Source organism: Ascaphus truei, chromosome 2 (genome assembly GCF_040206685.1).
Source record: "Ascaphus truei isolate aAscTru1 chromosome 2, aAscTru1.hap1, whole genome shotgun sequence".
Classification (NCBI taxonomy): Eukaryota; Metazoa; Chordata; class Amphibia; order Anura; family Ascaphidae; genus Ascaphus; species Ascaphus truei.
In genome coordinates this window covers 199,665,958-199,682,514 of record NC_134484.1, presented here as the reverse complement: position 1 = coordinate 199,682,514, position 16,557 = coordinate 199,665,958, and the positions used below count along the sequence as shown (strand labels likewise).

The following is a 16,557-nucleotide window of genomic DNA, read 5'->3' as shown; positions in this document are numbered from 1 at the left end:
ATGTAGGTATTCTCATTACTGCTTTATATTGAAAGATGTCATTTCTCAAGGTTATCGTGTTTCATTGTGAACAACAATAACTGCTTGGCAAGGAAAGTGAGCTACTGAAGGTGTAATGTAAATGCTGTTTCTCACTCGGCTTTCAGGAAAAAGGGGGCTTTATTGGGAAACATGAAAAGCAGCTAAATAAACCACGGCAAAAAAACAAACATTGCATGTGAAAAGCATGTCACATATTCCACATGCTTACAGTACGTAGAAAAGGTGACAGCCCTCTGCTGGTAAATGACTCAGTGACAAGTTCACTTAAACCAGCCAATCCGTTTCAATCAGAATATGTGGGTGGTGGAAATCAGAGCAAAAGGTTATCTTGCATTAAAGTGACATTATGTGTTTTGTGGTGGGGGGAGATTTTAACCCTCATATGTTTCTGATACTAAAAAGCGTGCCTTGAGTAATCATTTGAAGAGTCTAAATAATACACTGTGGCTACTTTTCACATAGAGAACAGAATTTTAAGTCTAAATTTCAACAGAATTTCAAGCCACACTGAAATGTACGGTGCTTGTGTGAACAGACTACAAACAAGATAAGAAAACCTTTCCTGTAATATATTAAGAGGGCGAGAGAGAGAGAGAGAGAGAGAGAGAGGGAGAGAGAAGGGGGCCAGCTGTTATCCTTTTTTGGATATCTCCTATAATGATTTTTGGACTCTGTTGACCAAGTTATGTCCCGATGAAGACATGCAGTCATACTTCATTTTGAGTTCTATGGCGATATGTTCATTATCAGGAAGCCTGCCCCATCCACTATGCTTGGTGTTAATTAATTAAGTGAATTAGCTGACTTAACTCCTTTGCTTCCAGTGGCCTGAACACATTGCAAAGCAAAGGGGTACGCACATCTCATGCACTGAAGTGAACTGAGCACACAATGAGGCCCGCATTTACTAAACAGCACTAATGAATCTGGCTTATTTAGTAAGCAGTACTAAAGTCCCCGTACAGACCACGGAAGAGAGCAGCCTATAAAGTGCCTTATAACTTCACATCACGTAAATATTGTCTTCATTCTTTCTTCCTCTATAATGATAACTCCTGCAAGGCATGACCAAAAATACCGTTATTTTATTTATTTCTCTTTTAAAGAATCATTAGTTTTTTATTTGAAAGAAAAAGGAGAGAAATGAAAAATAACCACTCTTTTGGTGATGTTAGTAAGCTTGGGCTTCTGTAATCCAGCCCTGGAAATGGTCTATTTTAGGGGACCATACCCCTACAAGTAAAACTGGTTTTGAGGCAGTGAAAGAGTTGATGAGTAAGGAGTTTGTATTAAGTAGGAGGAGTAAGGTTGAAGTGACGGAAACACCAGGTACAGTATAAGCAAGTATTATATCTGGACCAAGTTGTTCAATGGGAGGGTGGTCAAAAAGCCTGATCCTAAATACTATAAGTGAGGGTTCCCGTTGGAATTATAGTTATGTAATTATCAGCGCTGTAACTCAGTGGGTGATGTGGGAAATGGTCTGTATAACTGTGTAATGGTTATGTTATTCATCTGCAGTAACCGGTTATATTTTACAGGCTTCAGGTTACTGGATGGTGCCCAAATTGGATCCCAGTGAGGACATGGGATATTTCACCTAAGGGGAGAGTATAGCCATGGCTGGTCCAGCTATCTTTCTGCCCCTCCTGTTACGTAAGTCCCAGTAGCTACAGTCAATTACAGGCTATCCTGTGGGGTTTACCCCCCCCCCTCACGCAGCCTCTCTGAGTGGCCAGAGAGGTGGTGTCATGGGGTCTGTGTTGCAGCCAATCCTGGTGCAGACCCTGTGACCTCCCCTTTTGCATTAGGGAGGATGTTCCAAATTATAGGAGTCAGTTCCCCTCCATCCGTCCTAGGGAGAGGAGGTGCGAGTCCTCCTCCACCCCTCCTGGGGAGAGGAGCATGTGTCAAGTTTTCCTCCACCCTCCTGGGACTGGGAGAGCAAGATCTGTGCATGGCACAAGGCCTCAACCATTAACTGCTGGCCAGCACCATCCTGGGATCTGAGACCCCTACTCTACTATATGCAACGCTGTTTACCATCTGCAGTGGTTGCTACAAATAAAGACTTAATTTATATACCCCTGGCTGAGTTGCGGTCTATTAGCCAGAGGTATTGGAGTGAAAGAACTGTCATGGTAGGGACTGCCTGCAGCCTTGCTGTAGCTTGCCATGTCTGGAGGCGCTGTATCACCATGGAAAGAGCATAAGGATCGCCGTAAGTCTGTCCTGGTCCCCACCCCATCGCGGACTCTCAGCTCTCCTGGACTCTCACGGGTATGCACGCACCAAGACATCAGTAGTAGCAGCAACATGTTTCCAGAGAGGAAGGAAACGGCAACATACTGTACTGTAGCTTTTTTACATTGGGCACCCCTTGATGGAAAATATTTGTTTGCAAAACCCTTAATTAATACATTTTAGTGCCTACTAATTAGCCTTTAGCTATGAAAGCAGTTTGACCAATCCAAGGCAGTATAGTGTCCTGAAGTTTTGGGGGGGAACACACACTTAAGATCTCAAACTGGGACAGCATGGGAGCTCCCAAAGTCATGCCCCACAATGCCTTGCCACTGTGGCTAAAAGCATGGTGGGGAGCAACTTTGGAAGCTCCTGTTGTAATTGACAGCTATACCCCCACGCTAAAGTGAAGATTGGGGCCTTACTAAGTGCGCAGTCCCCCACATGGGATAAGAAAACCATTATACTGTCTGGGATCAGACACTTTTTTTTTCTTGGCGAACCCCGTGGGGACACCTCAAGAACCCCTCGCTATGGCTGGTCCAGCTATCTTTCTGCCCCTCCTGTTACGTAAGTCCCAGTAGCTACAGTCAATTACAGGCTATCCTGATGAGAATCACTTCTGTTGATTCATTATGTATGTAAGTTGTTGATTCTGTAGACCACCATAAAATGTATTTTTGATTTTTTTAGACTGAAATGTCAAAACATTGCATGTCTTTTATAGTAAAGACACAAGCTTCTTGATTAGTTATTAACATAGTGCAACAACCTTTTTTTTTTTTTTTTTTTTCCCGTAAGTTGATAGTTTAGTGGCATTTACCTTGTATGTGATAAGAAGGCTCCTAAAAGGATTTCTGGAGTTCAGAATGGAGTTTCCATAGTGTGAAAACTGCCCCTAGCATAGCTACATCAGTACTAACAGTACAAGGTACATGTATTAGCAACTTGTAGAATAAAGAGGTCCTCAACAAGGTCTTTAAAGGTCATTACTACAGTTTCAAGCACATTTATGGGTCTGTCTATGAAAGTCACAGATCTACCAAAAAAGTCAAAACCGGGTGCAAAAAATAGCCCCCGATTTATGAGAAAAGAACCTCATAAGCAAAGTGATTTTTTCCTCTGCTAAAGCTCAAGCAATTATTGCAGTGATTTTGCAGCCAGAAGGAAGTGATACATAGACTACTTAAGGGCAGTCTCTGGCATTAACACCACATGACTAAATGGCAGTTAGTGCTGGATCCGGGTTCGAAACCCCCATCAGAGCATGAAGAACCCTTGCATTAGAGTGCAACTTTCATTCTTTAAAGAGCTTCCTAATTGGAAGAAAGTTATTCCATTAACATTACATTGTATATCATTTCATTTATACCTCTATGGTTTGGTGCTTATATGCTACAGTATATGTGGGTGCGTACATTGAAGCGTAGCAGCCAAAGCGGAATTACTTTCATGCAAATGATTTCATTAGAAAATTGTGTTACTTATGATTTTCTTACTGGCCAGACTTTTCTAGGTACATTATCTTCCAATAGTTAGTTACACTATGTGTACTCATTCTCTGTGAGTTTCCATTTGCCATTTTCAGAGCCCTTAGAGATGTTACCTTGAAGAGGGCGGCATCTTCATCTCGGTTATAATCCTGTTTTCCTGCATGTTTCCAAGGGATACGGAAGATGCTCCTGTCATCACTTTCCCACACCAAACCAGGGTACTTATCGCTGTCAATTTGGTCAATCAGCCACTGCCTCAGCTTCCCATTACCACAGCTAATTGGTGTCATTGCACACTCTTCGTCTTGGTTCATACCGTGACGCACTTAACCTTGTATCTGCACTGGGAGAATCAAGATAAGATACAGAATAGATGTGAGCGGTTGGACGAAGGAGATAAATAGATGGACATAGAAAATGTCAGGAAAAAGTGAAAGAAAATAGGGATATTATATACAACAAACACAGACGAGGATATGGGTATAAAGAAAGACGAGGAATGATAAGAGAAATGCATGCATGACACGGAAACCTCATGAGACGTCTGTGTGGATCCTGGGTCCAATGTAGATAGCCTCCGGTAATAGTCCATTGCCCCTTACCAAGGGACTATTACCGGCTAGCTAGCTAGATTCTGAGCCATCGTCAGATTGGCTGTAGACTCCCTGTATTTAAGGTTACATTTGTATCCAATCACTTCACTGATGTTATTTTAGACACCTAAGTCATTATTTGTTTATTAACATTCACTTTCACTATTTATTTTATTGAACATTATTTAATGTGTTTCTAACACTATTTAGGGTCATACTTATTTGATTCACTTATTGTGAATTTTCTAAGATCACAATTTTGTGCGCAGTACACTTTTCTTATCACTGAGTACTACCGTACATTAAACTTGTCATTCAAGTGTTTACATTTGATTATGAGCTCTTAATCAATTAAGTTAATGCCTTCTTGCTAAAGAGATCATTCTTCAAATTGCTCGTTAACACAAGAGGGGAATATTTCACTCAAAACACCACAATACATTAATGAAAAAGGGTTATAATGGGAGCTTGTGCTCTTAGGCCCAGATCCACACAAGGGTGCTAAGTTTTAGGACACATTTACTCCCGGTCACTGAAGGGAGTAATGCTAAGCAGACCTTTTTTGTCGATTTGGGCCCTACTGGCCATATTTGGCCCTTTATACATATACCCATAAAATGTTTTAGCTGGGCACACTAAGACAACACTGAATACATGGTAGTATTTTATAGTAGGTCAACTTTAATATTGTTTGACAAGCATAACCCCCAGGTCAGCGGGAGAACTTATGACCTGACAACAGGGTTTAGATGACAACATGTTCTTCTTTAGTATAGATGGTGTGTTACACCATCAAACGTTATCTAGCAACAAAACCAGCCACTAGCTGGTATAGAGGTGCACTGTATTAGTACTTCTCTGAGACAGGAAACTACCCCACATGGCTAAGAAGAGGGACTGTGTTAGACTGTTAATGAAACATAGATCAGAAGAATAGCAGGATGATTGCAAGAATAAAAAGATACTACAGTTAGTTAGGCTGAAATAAATAAAAAGGATTAACATGATGGACCACAGTGGAAATTCATGTAAAAAAGGAGATAAAAAAACAAATATGGCTTAAAAATACAATAATCAAAAATGATTAAAACAAACTTCATGGAAGAAAAGTCTTCCAAAAAATGGAAACGTATGTGACCCTAATGTGGCTAAAGATGCTACAAACTTCAACACGCTCTGCTTGTTCTGTCACGAGTTCAGTGACTGGAAACAAATGCAATCATGTGAGCGTTTATTATATGAGGTGTCAGGGAATTTACTTTGAATTGTAAGCGGATATCAACATAAAAGACAAATGGCCCTTATTCTATAAAGTGTGATTGCGCTGATCCAGCGCTTGGGCATGGAAAGCCCCACTGACTTCAATGGGGTTTTTCGCGGGATAGCATCGGATCAGCGCTATCACACTTTATAGAATAAGGGCCAAAGTGTTTGCAATTGCCAGAGTTTTCTAATATACATCAGGTTATGGAAAACCATCTTGGTTTTCTATACTACATGACTACAATATCCACCATCAGAAAATATTTGCATTTGCACTTGGCAAGCCTAGCTTTATAACACACAATCGGTGTGTTAACATTTGCACAGCCCGGCTTTTAGTGCAACACAGGGCTGTTTGCTTGAAGTTCATGATCAAATACACCAGGAGTGGCCAACTCCAGTCCTCAAGGGCCACCAACAGGCCAGGTATTAGGGATATCCCTGCCTCAGCACAGGTGGCTCAATAATTCTGACTTGTTGGTGGCCCTTGAGTCCTGCAGTTGGCCACCCTTGCAATACATCTATGAAGAATTCTCTGGTTAACTCATTGAGTGGTAAATTGCCCCCAAACGATTCATGATCAGTATAGCTAGTATAAGTTTTTACTTACCTTTAGCAATGATTTGTTTACTTGTACTAAACAGATATGACTGATTAAAATATAAACATGTCCTAGTCTAAAGGTTTCCTGTGCGCTGTTGAACAAAATCGAACCCTTTTGCATTATTTTGCATACTCTCAAACAGAAACACCATGAAGCAGCCGCCATCCTAATTTCTTCATATCAGTATGGATTTTCCTCATAATCCCTTTGTTGGCGCAGGTCTCGAACAATCAAATAGTGGAAGCACAATCTAGCTCTTATTTGTTTTAAAAGCTTGTGGCAACATGTGATCCATATATTGGCCATGGCCCATTGGCTTCCCATTACAAGACATAGACTTCACTGTCCATTGGATTACTAACCCATGAGCATCACTGTAAAGGATGGCACAGCACAAATAGAATGGATTTGGAGAATATAGGCGCTAACTCGTGATGCTTTAAGTATAGATAGAATTGCAACTAGAGTCTACAGAAGAAAAGTCAAGAACCCCTTTAAAATAAACAATAATGAAGGAGCTTTTTATAATGTTTTCAGGATAAAATATATTACAGTTGCAACTAGAGGGTTGAGTGGAAAAAGGTTAGGACCCATATTAATAAACACAGAATGGCTTCTACAATAGGTTACACTTATAATCTTGAATCTTGAATCTTGAATAGATTACATCCATTTAGTGACTTTGAAATCACAATTTCTACTCATATAGGTACAGTATGAGAATCCCCCTCCAGAAGTGTGATTACATTACTTTACATTCGAATTAGATGTGTTCAATCGCTGAATATAGAGACAGTGTATTTCCACTTGGTTATGACTATAGAAAAATGGAATTGTCTCAAACCACCAGACAAAATATTCAGTGAAACGTAAGTTAGCTTTCTATAACAATTTTGTGTGCACATGAAAAATAAAACAGGATTGTGCTATTTTAAAAGCAACATTTGTTATTGCTATGTTAATTTATAAGATGTAAACCATATTTTGAACAGATGCTAAATGAGCTGTATGCTAAATATATATATATTCACCCGAGGGGATGAACATCAAACGTTACTTTTTCCCCTTGAGAGAAGACACTGCTTCACACACCACTGCTGCAGCAAAGGGATTAATAGTGCATGTAGTGAGTCTGTACAGTCCATTGAGAAAGCTTGATATCACCTAGAAGAAGTAGGAGTGACATCTACAGCTCTTCAAGAGTATGTGACATGGGATAACAAGGACAGAACCTTTTATAAACAGACTGTATTCCTTCTCACCTTGGTGTGCCTTCATGTATTGTTGTAGGAAGCCCTACAAGACCATTAGTGGAACATATGTAGTTCAGAATATTAGCCCCACAGCTTAGTATGGGACAGCAGTGTGGTGGCTTCTGAAAACCAGAAGGAATCCTGCAACCAGCAGATGCAAATCTAAAATCTATGCACTGTACCAACCTATGAGTCGGAAGTTAAATATTATAAGTGACAAAATATAGATGAAGTTCCCTCTAAAAAGAAGTCAGAACAGATGCACAATGTATTAAAGCCCTAAAGATAGGAACATTTACAGTCTGCAGAATGCTCAGGGACAGTAGGACGCTTCATCGTTCATCCATGGTAAAGCCCACAATACGGAGGAAGCCCACTACACAGAGGAAGCCCACTATACAGAGGAAGCCCACCATACGGAGGAAGCCCACTATACAGAGGAAGCCCACCATACGGAGGAAGCCCACCATACGGAGGAAGCCCACCATACGGAGGAAACCCACCATTCGGAGGAAGCCCACCATTCGGAGGAAGCCCACCATTCGGAGGAAGCCCACCATTCGGAGGAAGCCCACCATTCAGAGGAAGCCCACCATACAGAGGAAGCCCACCATACAGAGGAAGCCCACCATACAGAGGAAACCCAAATATCCAGAAGCTTCTATTCATCAAGACATGCACTGAAAAAGATCAGCTATTTTGAACTGCAGGATTTTATTAATGCACTATCAAGGACAGATTGTTTCAATGCTTAAAGGCTGTTTTTGTTGTATGGGTAACAAATACATAGCACATTTCTTTTGACAATCACAATGCTTATTTTTACCAAATCATTTCATTTCTAAACATCCAGAGACTAATCCTTTACAACTAATGTACAAACAAGTCAATCCTACCAGTAATATACAGTATGTGGGAAGAACAATATCATATTCATAAGGACTTTCCCTTTTATTTTTACAACATACTGTATTAGATACAAATGTTGGCATTTCCATGAACAATTAATCACTGCTTCAGTCATGTTGGTTGCCTTTCTTTAAAGGAGCTTTGCCTTTTAAAAAACATATTTAATGTTTTTTGGAACATTAAATCCATTTTTTATACAGTAATGCACTCGGATTGGGCGCTTTTTTTCTTTTCTTTTTCTATACAGGTTGAGTGGGGAGGTCGTTGGGCTCTATCAGAAAGCTGCCTGTTTCCTGTTTCAGTGGTTTTTATTTGCTGTATTGGACTTCATTTTTTGGACTCACAAGGATATTATGTTTTAAGTATTGTCATTTTTTTGTTTATATATATTTTTTATTAGTATTTAACACATTTTGGGGGGTTAAATAGGCATCCACAGCACTATTTTTAATTGGTTTATATTATTTAATTTGGCTACTCATGCTGGGACATACATGTGTGATATTTAGTGGAATATATATGGCTCATTAACACATTGGTGTAGATCTACTTAGATTTTATTGTTCATTACTGACTGGGCGTTGCCAGCAGCAGTCACCCAAGCGCAGTCTTTTTTGTATATCTATATATATATATCTATATATATATCTATATATAGATATATATATATAGATATATATATATATATATATATATATATATAAACTGTATGTGTATATATATATATATATATATATATATATATATATATATCCATGTATCCTCTTGGCTACTAATCTACCCTGCCTAACACAAGCCCTGGTACCAGTGCAGGCTGTGTTAGGGTTAATCTGGGGTTTCCCCTGCAGTAAGCAGCTTCCTTGAGTGACAGAGGGGGCGGGCTAAGGCAGGTGTACTGCCCCATCAGGGGCTCAGACCTTGGACCCTCCCTCTTGGTACAAAAGGGGCTGCACAGTCACATTTAGAGGAGTCTAGTGCTAAGGAGTGTGGAGTCAGGGCTCTAGCCACCTTCATTCCCCTCTCTTAGGGGAGAGTGACCACTACCCTAGTTGATGTAAAGAAAATAGACGCTGTGGAAGTCACAGCCTCAACTTGGACACATATTATTATAATATTACTTATTCACGCCTCCTCTGTCGAAATGAACGCTCATATAACTGCTAACCGATGTCATCAGAGCCAAGTTGCAGCAAAGCACCTTATTTCATAGATACAGGCGGACGAAACATGTCAATGAAGAGATGAGGATAGACCATTGGGGCCTCAAGCCACCTGGATTTTGTCCAGGGAAATCCAGAAGAGGGAGAAGAGTGTACCGTTGTATACGGTATCCTGTTGAGTGAGAATAAAGCCGTTCCTGTTTATTATATACTCTGGCCTGAGACTGCAGTTAATCAGGGGGAGTATCAGAGAGGGTTCTCCTGCAGGGATTGCATCCAGGCATTGTACCAGTAAGAAAGAACCAACCATCACCCTGAAAACCTGTCCTGTCTTCCCCATAAACACCGGCGGAAACTCAGCATCCTGTGAGCCAGCAGGTGAGCAGCACTAAACACTGTGTAATAGTGACATCTCCCAGAGGGTGGGAGAAAACCATATATATATATATATATATATATATATATATATATATATATATATATATATATATATCTATATGTGGAAAGCAGGTGGTATCCAGAGCTGAACCATGTTACTTTCAGCTCCAGGGACCCCCGGCTCCCCGAGATACTTACATCTGAACCTGATATTGGTATCTCACTTCTGTTTAATGGTCACATGGCACGCAGGCCAATAGGAAGTCACAAGAGATGACACTGCGGCTTCTTATTGGCCCGAGGAAGGTGGGACTATTAAACAGACATTTTCTGTTCCTAGCCAGAGCTGCTAGCAGCAGCCCCTTCAGGTGTATCTGAGGAAGCAGGGGATCCCTCCAGCTGAAATCAATGTGGTTCAGCTCCGGAGACCCCCTGCTTCAACCCTATTTAAAAAAAAAATTAAAACAGGAGGTAAAGACACTTTAATGAAATAATTTTCTCTTTCGTCATTTTGACGAAGAAAAATATGACACATTATTTGTGTTTGTTCAAACTGACCCTGATATTTTAGACTCAGGAGTGAACGTGAATTCATAATTGTCAGATGCAGTTGATGTAAAGAAAAATAGACGCTGTGGAAGTCACAGCCTCAACTTTGACACATGTTATTATAATATTACTTATTGACGCCTCCCCTGACTGTCGAAATGAACGCTGCCATAACTGCTAACCGATGTCATCAGAACCAGGTTGCAGCAAAGCACCTTTTTTCATAGATACAGGAGGACGCAACATGTCAACGACACATCGTAATAATACGCCATAGTCCCCCTATATTGAGCATGCCAAATAACCGTATCCCCTTGAGCAGGGTAATTGTTGTCATGTTCCTGTAGAAATAGGTGGCAACACATTCTCTTATGTTTAGATTCCAGCATCCGAATTGTTTGGATATTACGGTTATTCCACCAACTCGGCAGTACTTGGACTTGGTGAACACCAGATTCTTGGCCGCTGAAACTGGGCTCATTCAATGGTAAACCAACCAAACAATTTAGTGTTTTTGATGTCTTAAAAATAAATCAGGGTTAAACAAATTTTTTTTAAACCAGTAATATTAACTTCTTTCCATACTTTGTGCCTGACGTATCTACGGTAGGTTTCTAGAAACCTTTTACATGTCACATCCTGCAGATAAGGCACGAGGTTGGTTACCTCCAGAAAACCACGCTCCTTGAGATGGTATAACCTATTGAATGGACCCTGTGCTCTCCTAAGATATTCGCACTTCTGTACATATATGAAAAGAATGCACACAAATCAGTTCTAAGCAAAGGTTACTGCTCAACAGACTTACAGTAACAGTAGGGGCATTGCCTATAAACTGATTTATGTGCATTCTATTCATATGCAATTTGGGATTTTATGACCCATAACCAGTGTTCGACAAACCTATACATTTGCACGCCACGGGCGAGTGGATTTAACATCGTGGCAAGCTCCTATTGGCCCAAGCAGCACACGTGTGGTACTAGGTGGCGAATAGATTTTTTTGTTCGGCGAGTAGATTTTTTGGTGATTTGTCGACCACTGCCCATAACTATGCAGCATGGATCTAAAAGGACTTGCACATTTCCTACAATTTTTACAAATGTACTTGTACACAAGAATCATTAAAATTTTCTATTGGTCTCCTAAAATAGTCAAACATTGTTCACAGAACAAAAAAATAAAATAAAAATGCATTGACAAAGTAGGAGTCTCACCTGTCAATAAATATTTTTTCAAAAAGCGACGTATGGAAAATCCAGAAAGGCCCTTGAAGAAATGGTCAAAACTTGTCTCTCTGGAGCACCCAAAAACCTCTGCCATGCTGTTATCTTTCTCATTGTACACTACCAATAAACTCAGAGCTAATATGATGCAACATAGGTAAAAGCCTAAAAGCCCTCATAGTGCACACTGTACAAGAGCAACATAATGAATGTCTCAACTTTACCATAATTAAATATTTTCCAATTAGCCCACTTTTCTGCTGGAATAGTCTGCTGCAGCCGTTATTAATACACTAGGAGTTCACTACTTTAACTGCCACTGATAAGACTCACTTCAGCGACCAGATGATCTAATCGAACAACGTAATGAGGCTCGACGTACTTTCATCTATTTCCAGAGCATGATAGTATTAGGCGGTACTGATTACCACCAATATTTTAGTTACAACCCTACCCAGTTTGACTTATTGCTTGGAAATAAAGAAACTTATTTTAAATAGGTTATCTGCACTTTCAGCATAAACTTATTCTTCTCCTGTACTTAGGCATACAGTAGTACAGATAATGTGGTTACAATGTAATTGAACCAAAACACCAGTCCTTCTGCTGCTTGGTTAAAGAATTCTTGTCTGGATAAGCACCCCGCGTGAGAAGCTGCGACTCAGGGAGCTGGAGGTTCTGAGAGCAGATGTTGGCTGCTCACTCAAATGCCCTCACTGCTCCAAGAACAATATTATAGCCAGTGAATTGATGACTTGAATTATATCAGCTACCTATTTTATACTAGCAGGTAGCAGTCAAGGCGTTACAATGCACACAGTGCATTACCTACCAAGTAGATGACAAACAAGAACATAATTACATCCACTGTACAGTATGTCACATCCATCAGATCACAAGACAATGTCACATGTATTATAATTATTCAGTACTTCTGTACTCCCATTGAACAATGCGAGTGTTACATTGATGTAAATCCAGAATCCCCTTTATATGGCAAGCTCACTCATGCTTTTTAACCCTTACTAACATAACAGTACCAAATGCATGAGATGTGCCCAATGCAGTAATACCCAGGAGTGCAGCTAAGTATAAATGTGGATACAAAATAAACAAACCGGAATACCAGCGCCCATCCTGACTGACTGACACTACATCACAAATTAACCAATTACTGTTACTTAATATAAAGTTCCATTATTAATTGTTTACGTATTTTGTTTAAGAGATGATACGCCTACACACTCACTTTTTTTATATTTTCAATAAATATGAAAAATATACTTACCATAGATTTTTAGTGCTTTGTAACAAACCATGTAATAATAGCAACTAAAAAAAACCAACCTATTCAGCAACAGTTTTGGGGAAAAAATGAAATTGTATCAGAAAACTGTTCTGCAAGTGTCTATATTATATGAACAATAATACAAATCTATGATCGAGCACTCAAAGATATAGAAACAGCAATAAAAAAAAATGACTTAATTAAAAAGCCAGTGCCTTCAGCCAGATGGTGAATACCCCAAAGCACCAAACACGTGAGGCTCCAGAATAATGATAGAGGCATCAGAGCATCTCTGAAGTAAGGTCCATGTAGGACCCAAACATCAGCCTGATACTATTTTGTAATAAAGTAATTTCACTTTTCTTCTGTGCCCAGCCTTCGTCATTATTGCTGTGCTTTACATGATAAGAACAAAATATTACAGATGTGGTAGACTTCATTGCCCCTGCTGTTAACATATCTGCGTTATTACGCGATTTCTGCAGAGTTTCTATAGGATTCAATGGTAGTGATAATGCAGAATAATGAGTAATGTAGAATACTCCACCATAATGCGCCGGCGAGTGCAATAACCCCTGCTACATCTGTACATGAGTCTGATTAACAAATATAATAGACACATATAGTTCTATTTAGCACCTCAATCTCTCCTACAAATGATACTATTGCCTTCCTGATAGAAGTTGTGTGCAGCAGAGAAGAGGAGCAGAGGTTGATTGACAAAGTGAGATAAAGTGAGATATGGGACAGGTGTGAAAGCAGCAACTGGTTCAAAAAGTGTGTCTTACCTCTCCTCTGAGTGAGTCAAGAGTGAGCGTCTTCTTTCCTGACAGCTAAGATATGAAACAAAACGGTGTAACAAAAAAAAAGGGGAACTTCATCTTCCCTTGGGGGGGGGGGGGTGGGGGAGGTTGCAGAGAGGTGGTGCTAGTATCAGGGGGAGGGGTCTGGTTTACATAAAAGAATAGTCTATGAGGTGTGATATTGAGTCGAACTTGAAGTGTATTGTGGCTGGGGGACTGCAGTGCATGTGCTGTAGAAAAAAAATGTACGGGAATCCCCAGGCTCTCAACAGAGAGTTGGTACTAGTATTTACTGTAAAATATGGCGCAGGAAAGTTTGCGCCTCCACCCAACAAAGTACATTTATAGCAGCAGTTTGTATGTAAGACACCCACTGCAACTCGCTGCCGATTACAGTAATACTGAGCATGAATATACACTACTGACTGATTAACGCTTCCTCTAACCTAGAACCACCAAGCAATTCTTGAAGCACAATCAAGGCTTCTGAGAGAGCTGCTCCTACCAAATGTAACTGTACATTCTCCAGGCACCAGTAATAACACATTCTCATTATCGGTCCAGGGAGGAAGGAAAGGGCTATTATCACTGTGACTTTGAGAGAAAAACCCTGCACAAAACTCAACACAGTATATCTCTACCAGCTCTTATGTTTTAGGGATATAAAACATCATTCCCCCTTCAGAATTGTATTTATTTATGTATTTGACCTTACATGAACAAGGGGGACCCTCTGAGTTCATACGTGGTCCCCCCCCCCCAACTTCACAAAATATTTGTAGGTTTCTTTTCTGCCAGTTTTGCTTCGACAAAAATAAAATACAATTGTGCGCAGGATTCCCAATAGAAAGTCACAGCATCATCCTTTTCCTAAATGTTACTTTTATGTCTGAAGCACTTATTCCCACGATCTGTTATTTGTATTATTTGTTATTTATATGATTGTCACGTGTAATAGTACTGTCAAGCGCAATGTACACTAATGGCCCTATATAAATAAATACATACCCGCATCCTTCTTCCGATGACGTGGATCTTTCTATTGGTCGCTGCAGCTTGTCACTGTCCCCAAACGGGGTAGACACATTTTGCTGAAACATTTTGCCAAATGTGACCAGATTTTCTCAATTTTTTGGGTCAGATTTTTTTGCAAAAATGACAATATGTGAAGGTTCACATGATCTACATTTAGGGTCAGGTAAATGGTAGAGAACGTATTTGCAAACTTTTAGTGAAATAGAGCAGATTTCCGTGAAATAAAAGATGAGGTACATTTTGCCTGATTAGCGAAAATGTTGTACATTTCTAAACGTGAGGCAACAACTTTGCTAATGAAAGTCCTTGTTCCTGAAATCTTTAAACTACTTTCCTTTGCTGTCCTGTTATTCAGTACAATTGTGCACAGCAATACATTATTTTCACCATGTGGTGCTGCTGCAGGTTAAGAATCGATGCAACGAGGGAAAGGTCACATACCCGAGAAGATTGCATGACGTCTCACAGGTTTATCATGTCTGTAGAACACAAGCTTAGCGCAGTATCTTAAGACGATATAACAGACGTTTAAAAAAAATGATGATAAAAAAGCATCGCCAACAAAAGTTATCGTTTTAGATAATGTAGGCGTCACTAAACTGGTAGTTTGACCACTCCCATCTACAGCACTTACTCCCTCACCTGCTGTCTCTGTAAGTTTCCCATTAAACATCTTAGATTGTAAGCTCTGCGGGGCAGGGATTCCCTTTCCTATTGTGTGATTTTGCTGCACTTATTGTATCATTATAATTCCCTGTACTGTATTCTTTGTGAAGCGCTGAGTACACTTTTGGCGCTATATAAATAAAGACATACAACACAATACATGTTAATACTCTATTATCTAATTTTCAGATGATAGGTTTACTATCACACAACCGTAATAAATCCAATAAGGACTAATGTTGATGAAATTGATTCTGTATTAGAAACACAATATGCTCGTGGTGAATGTTTTTTTAGTTTTTTTCACAATGTAGTGAAAAGCAAAAATGAAGGGATCCCCGCGCGAGAGATGGGCGAATACACCCAAATCCGGTTTCCGGATTTTTGCTGATGTAACCCCCAAAATCCATTTTGCGGTGTAAAATACAGATTTGGGCACTTTCAATGCACACGAAAATTCATCAAAACCCCGCCAACGGATACAACCCGTGGATGGATTTGTCGAATTCATTCCGCGGATTCAGCAATCCGTTGGCGGGTTCGTAAGTGTGTCAAAATGATTAAACTTCTACTTTCTTTGGGTCTGTCTTCTTTAAATGGCATTATCTGGTAATCATTGTTCTTTCCCATTTTCTATTTGAACTATTCTTCCCCAGGTCAACCCCATGTGCCCCGCGGCCGCTCTGCAGACAGACCCTGCACTCGAACCAGTGGGGAGAGCTGGGACCTGAGCCCGAGCGCCTGCAGGGCCCGGCCGGTGCTGGAAGTTGAGTTTGGGTGCCGGGCCTCCTATCCCCTGCTGGTCCTACACTGCCCCCCTGCTCATGCACGCCTCCGCACCCCACCGGTGCGTGCCAGAAGAGGGTGTTTTGGGAGGGGATACTGTGGGGGTGGGTGTTTTGTGGGGATATTGGGGGGTGTGGGTTTTGTGGGGATATTGGAGGGTGGGGGTTTTGTGGGGATATTGTGGGGATATTGTGGGGTGGGAGTTTTGTGGGGATATTGTGGGGTGGGGGTTTAGTGGGGTAGGGGGTTAATCACAATTAATTTA

At 40.4% G+C, this 16,557-nt stretch overlaps 1 protein-coding gene across 1 annotated transcript in view; it reads right to left on the bottom strand.

Annotated features, from left to right (window-relative positions):
• The window catches only part of IRF4 (interferon regulatory factor 4), a 32,764-nt gene extending 18,922 nt beyond the window's left edge, over positions 1–13,842 (bottom strand). Inside the window, 2 exon segments of the mRNA XM_075585812.1 lie at positions 3,893–4,122; positions 13,791–13,842. Coding sequence (XP_075441927.1) covers positions 3,893–4,093 — 201 coding nt within the window. The 5' untranslated portion in view covers positions 4,094–4,122; positions 13,791–13,842.
• Between the last annotated feature and the right edge of the window lie 2,715 nt (positions 13,843–16,557).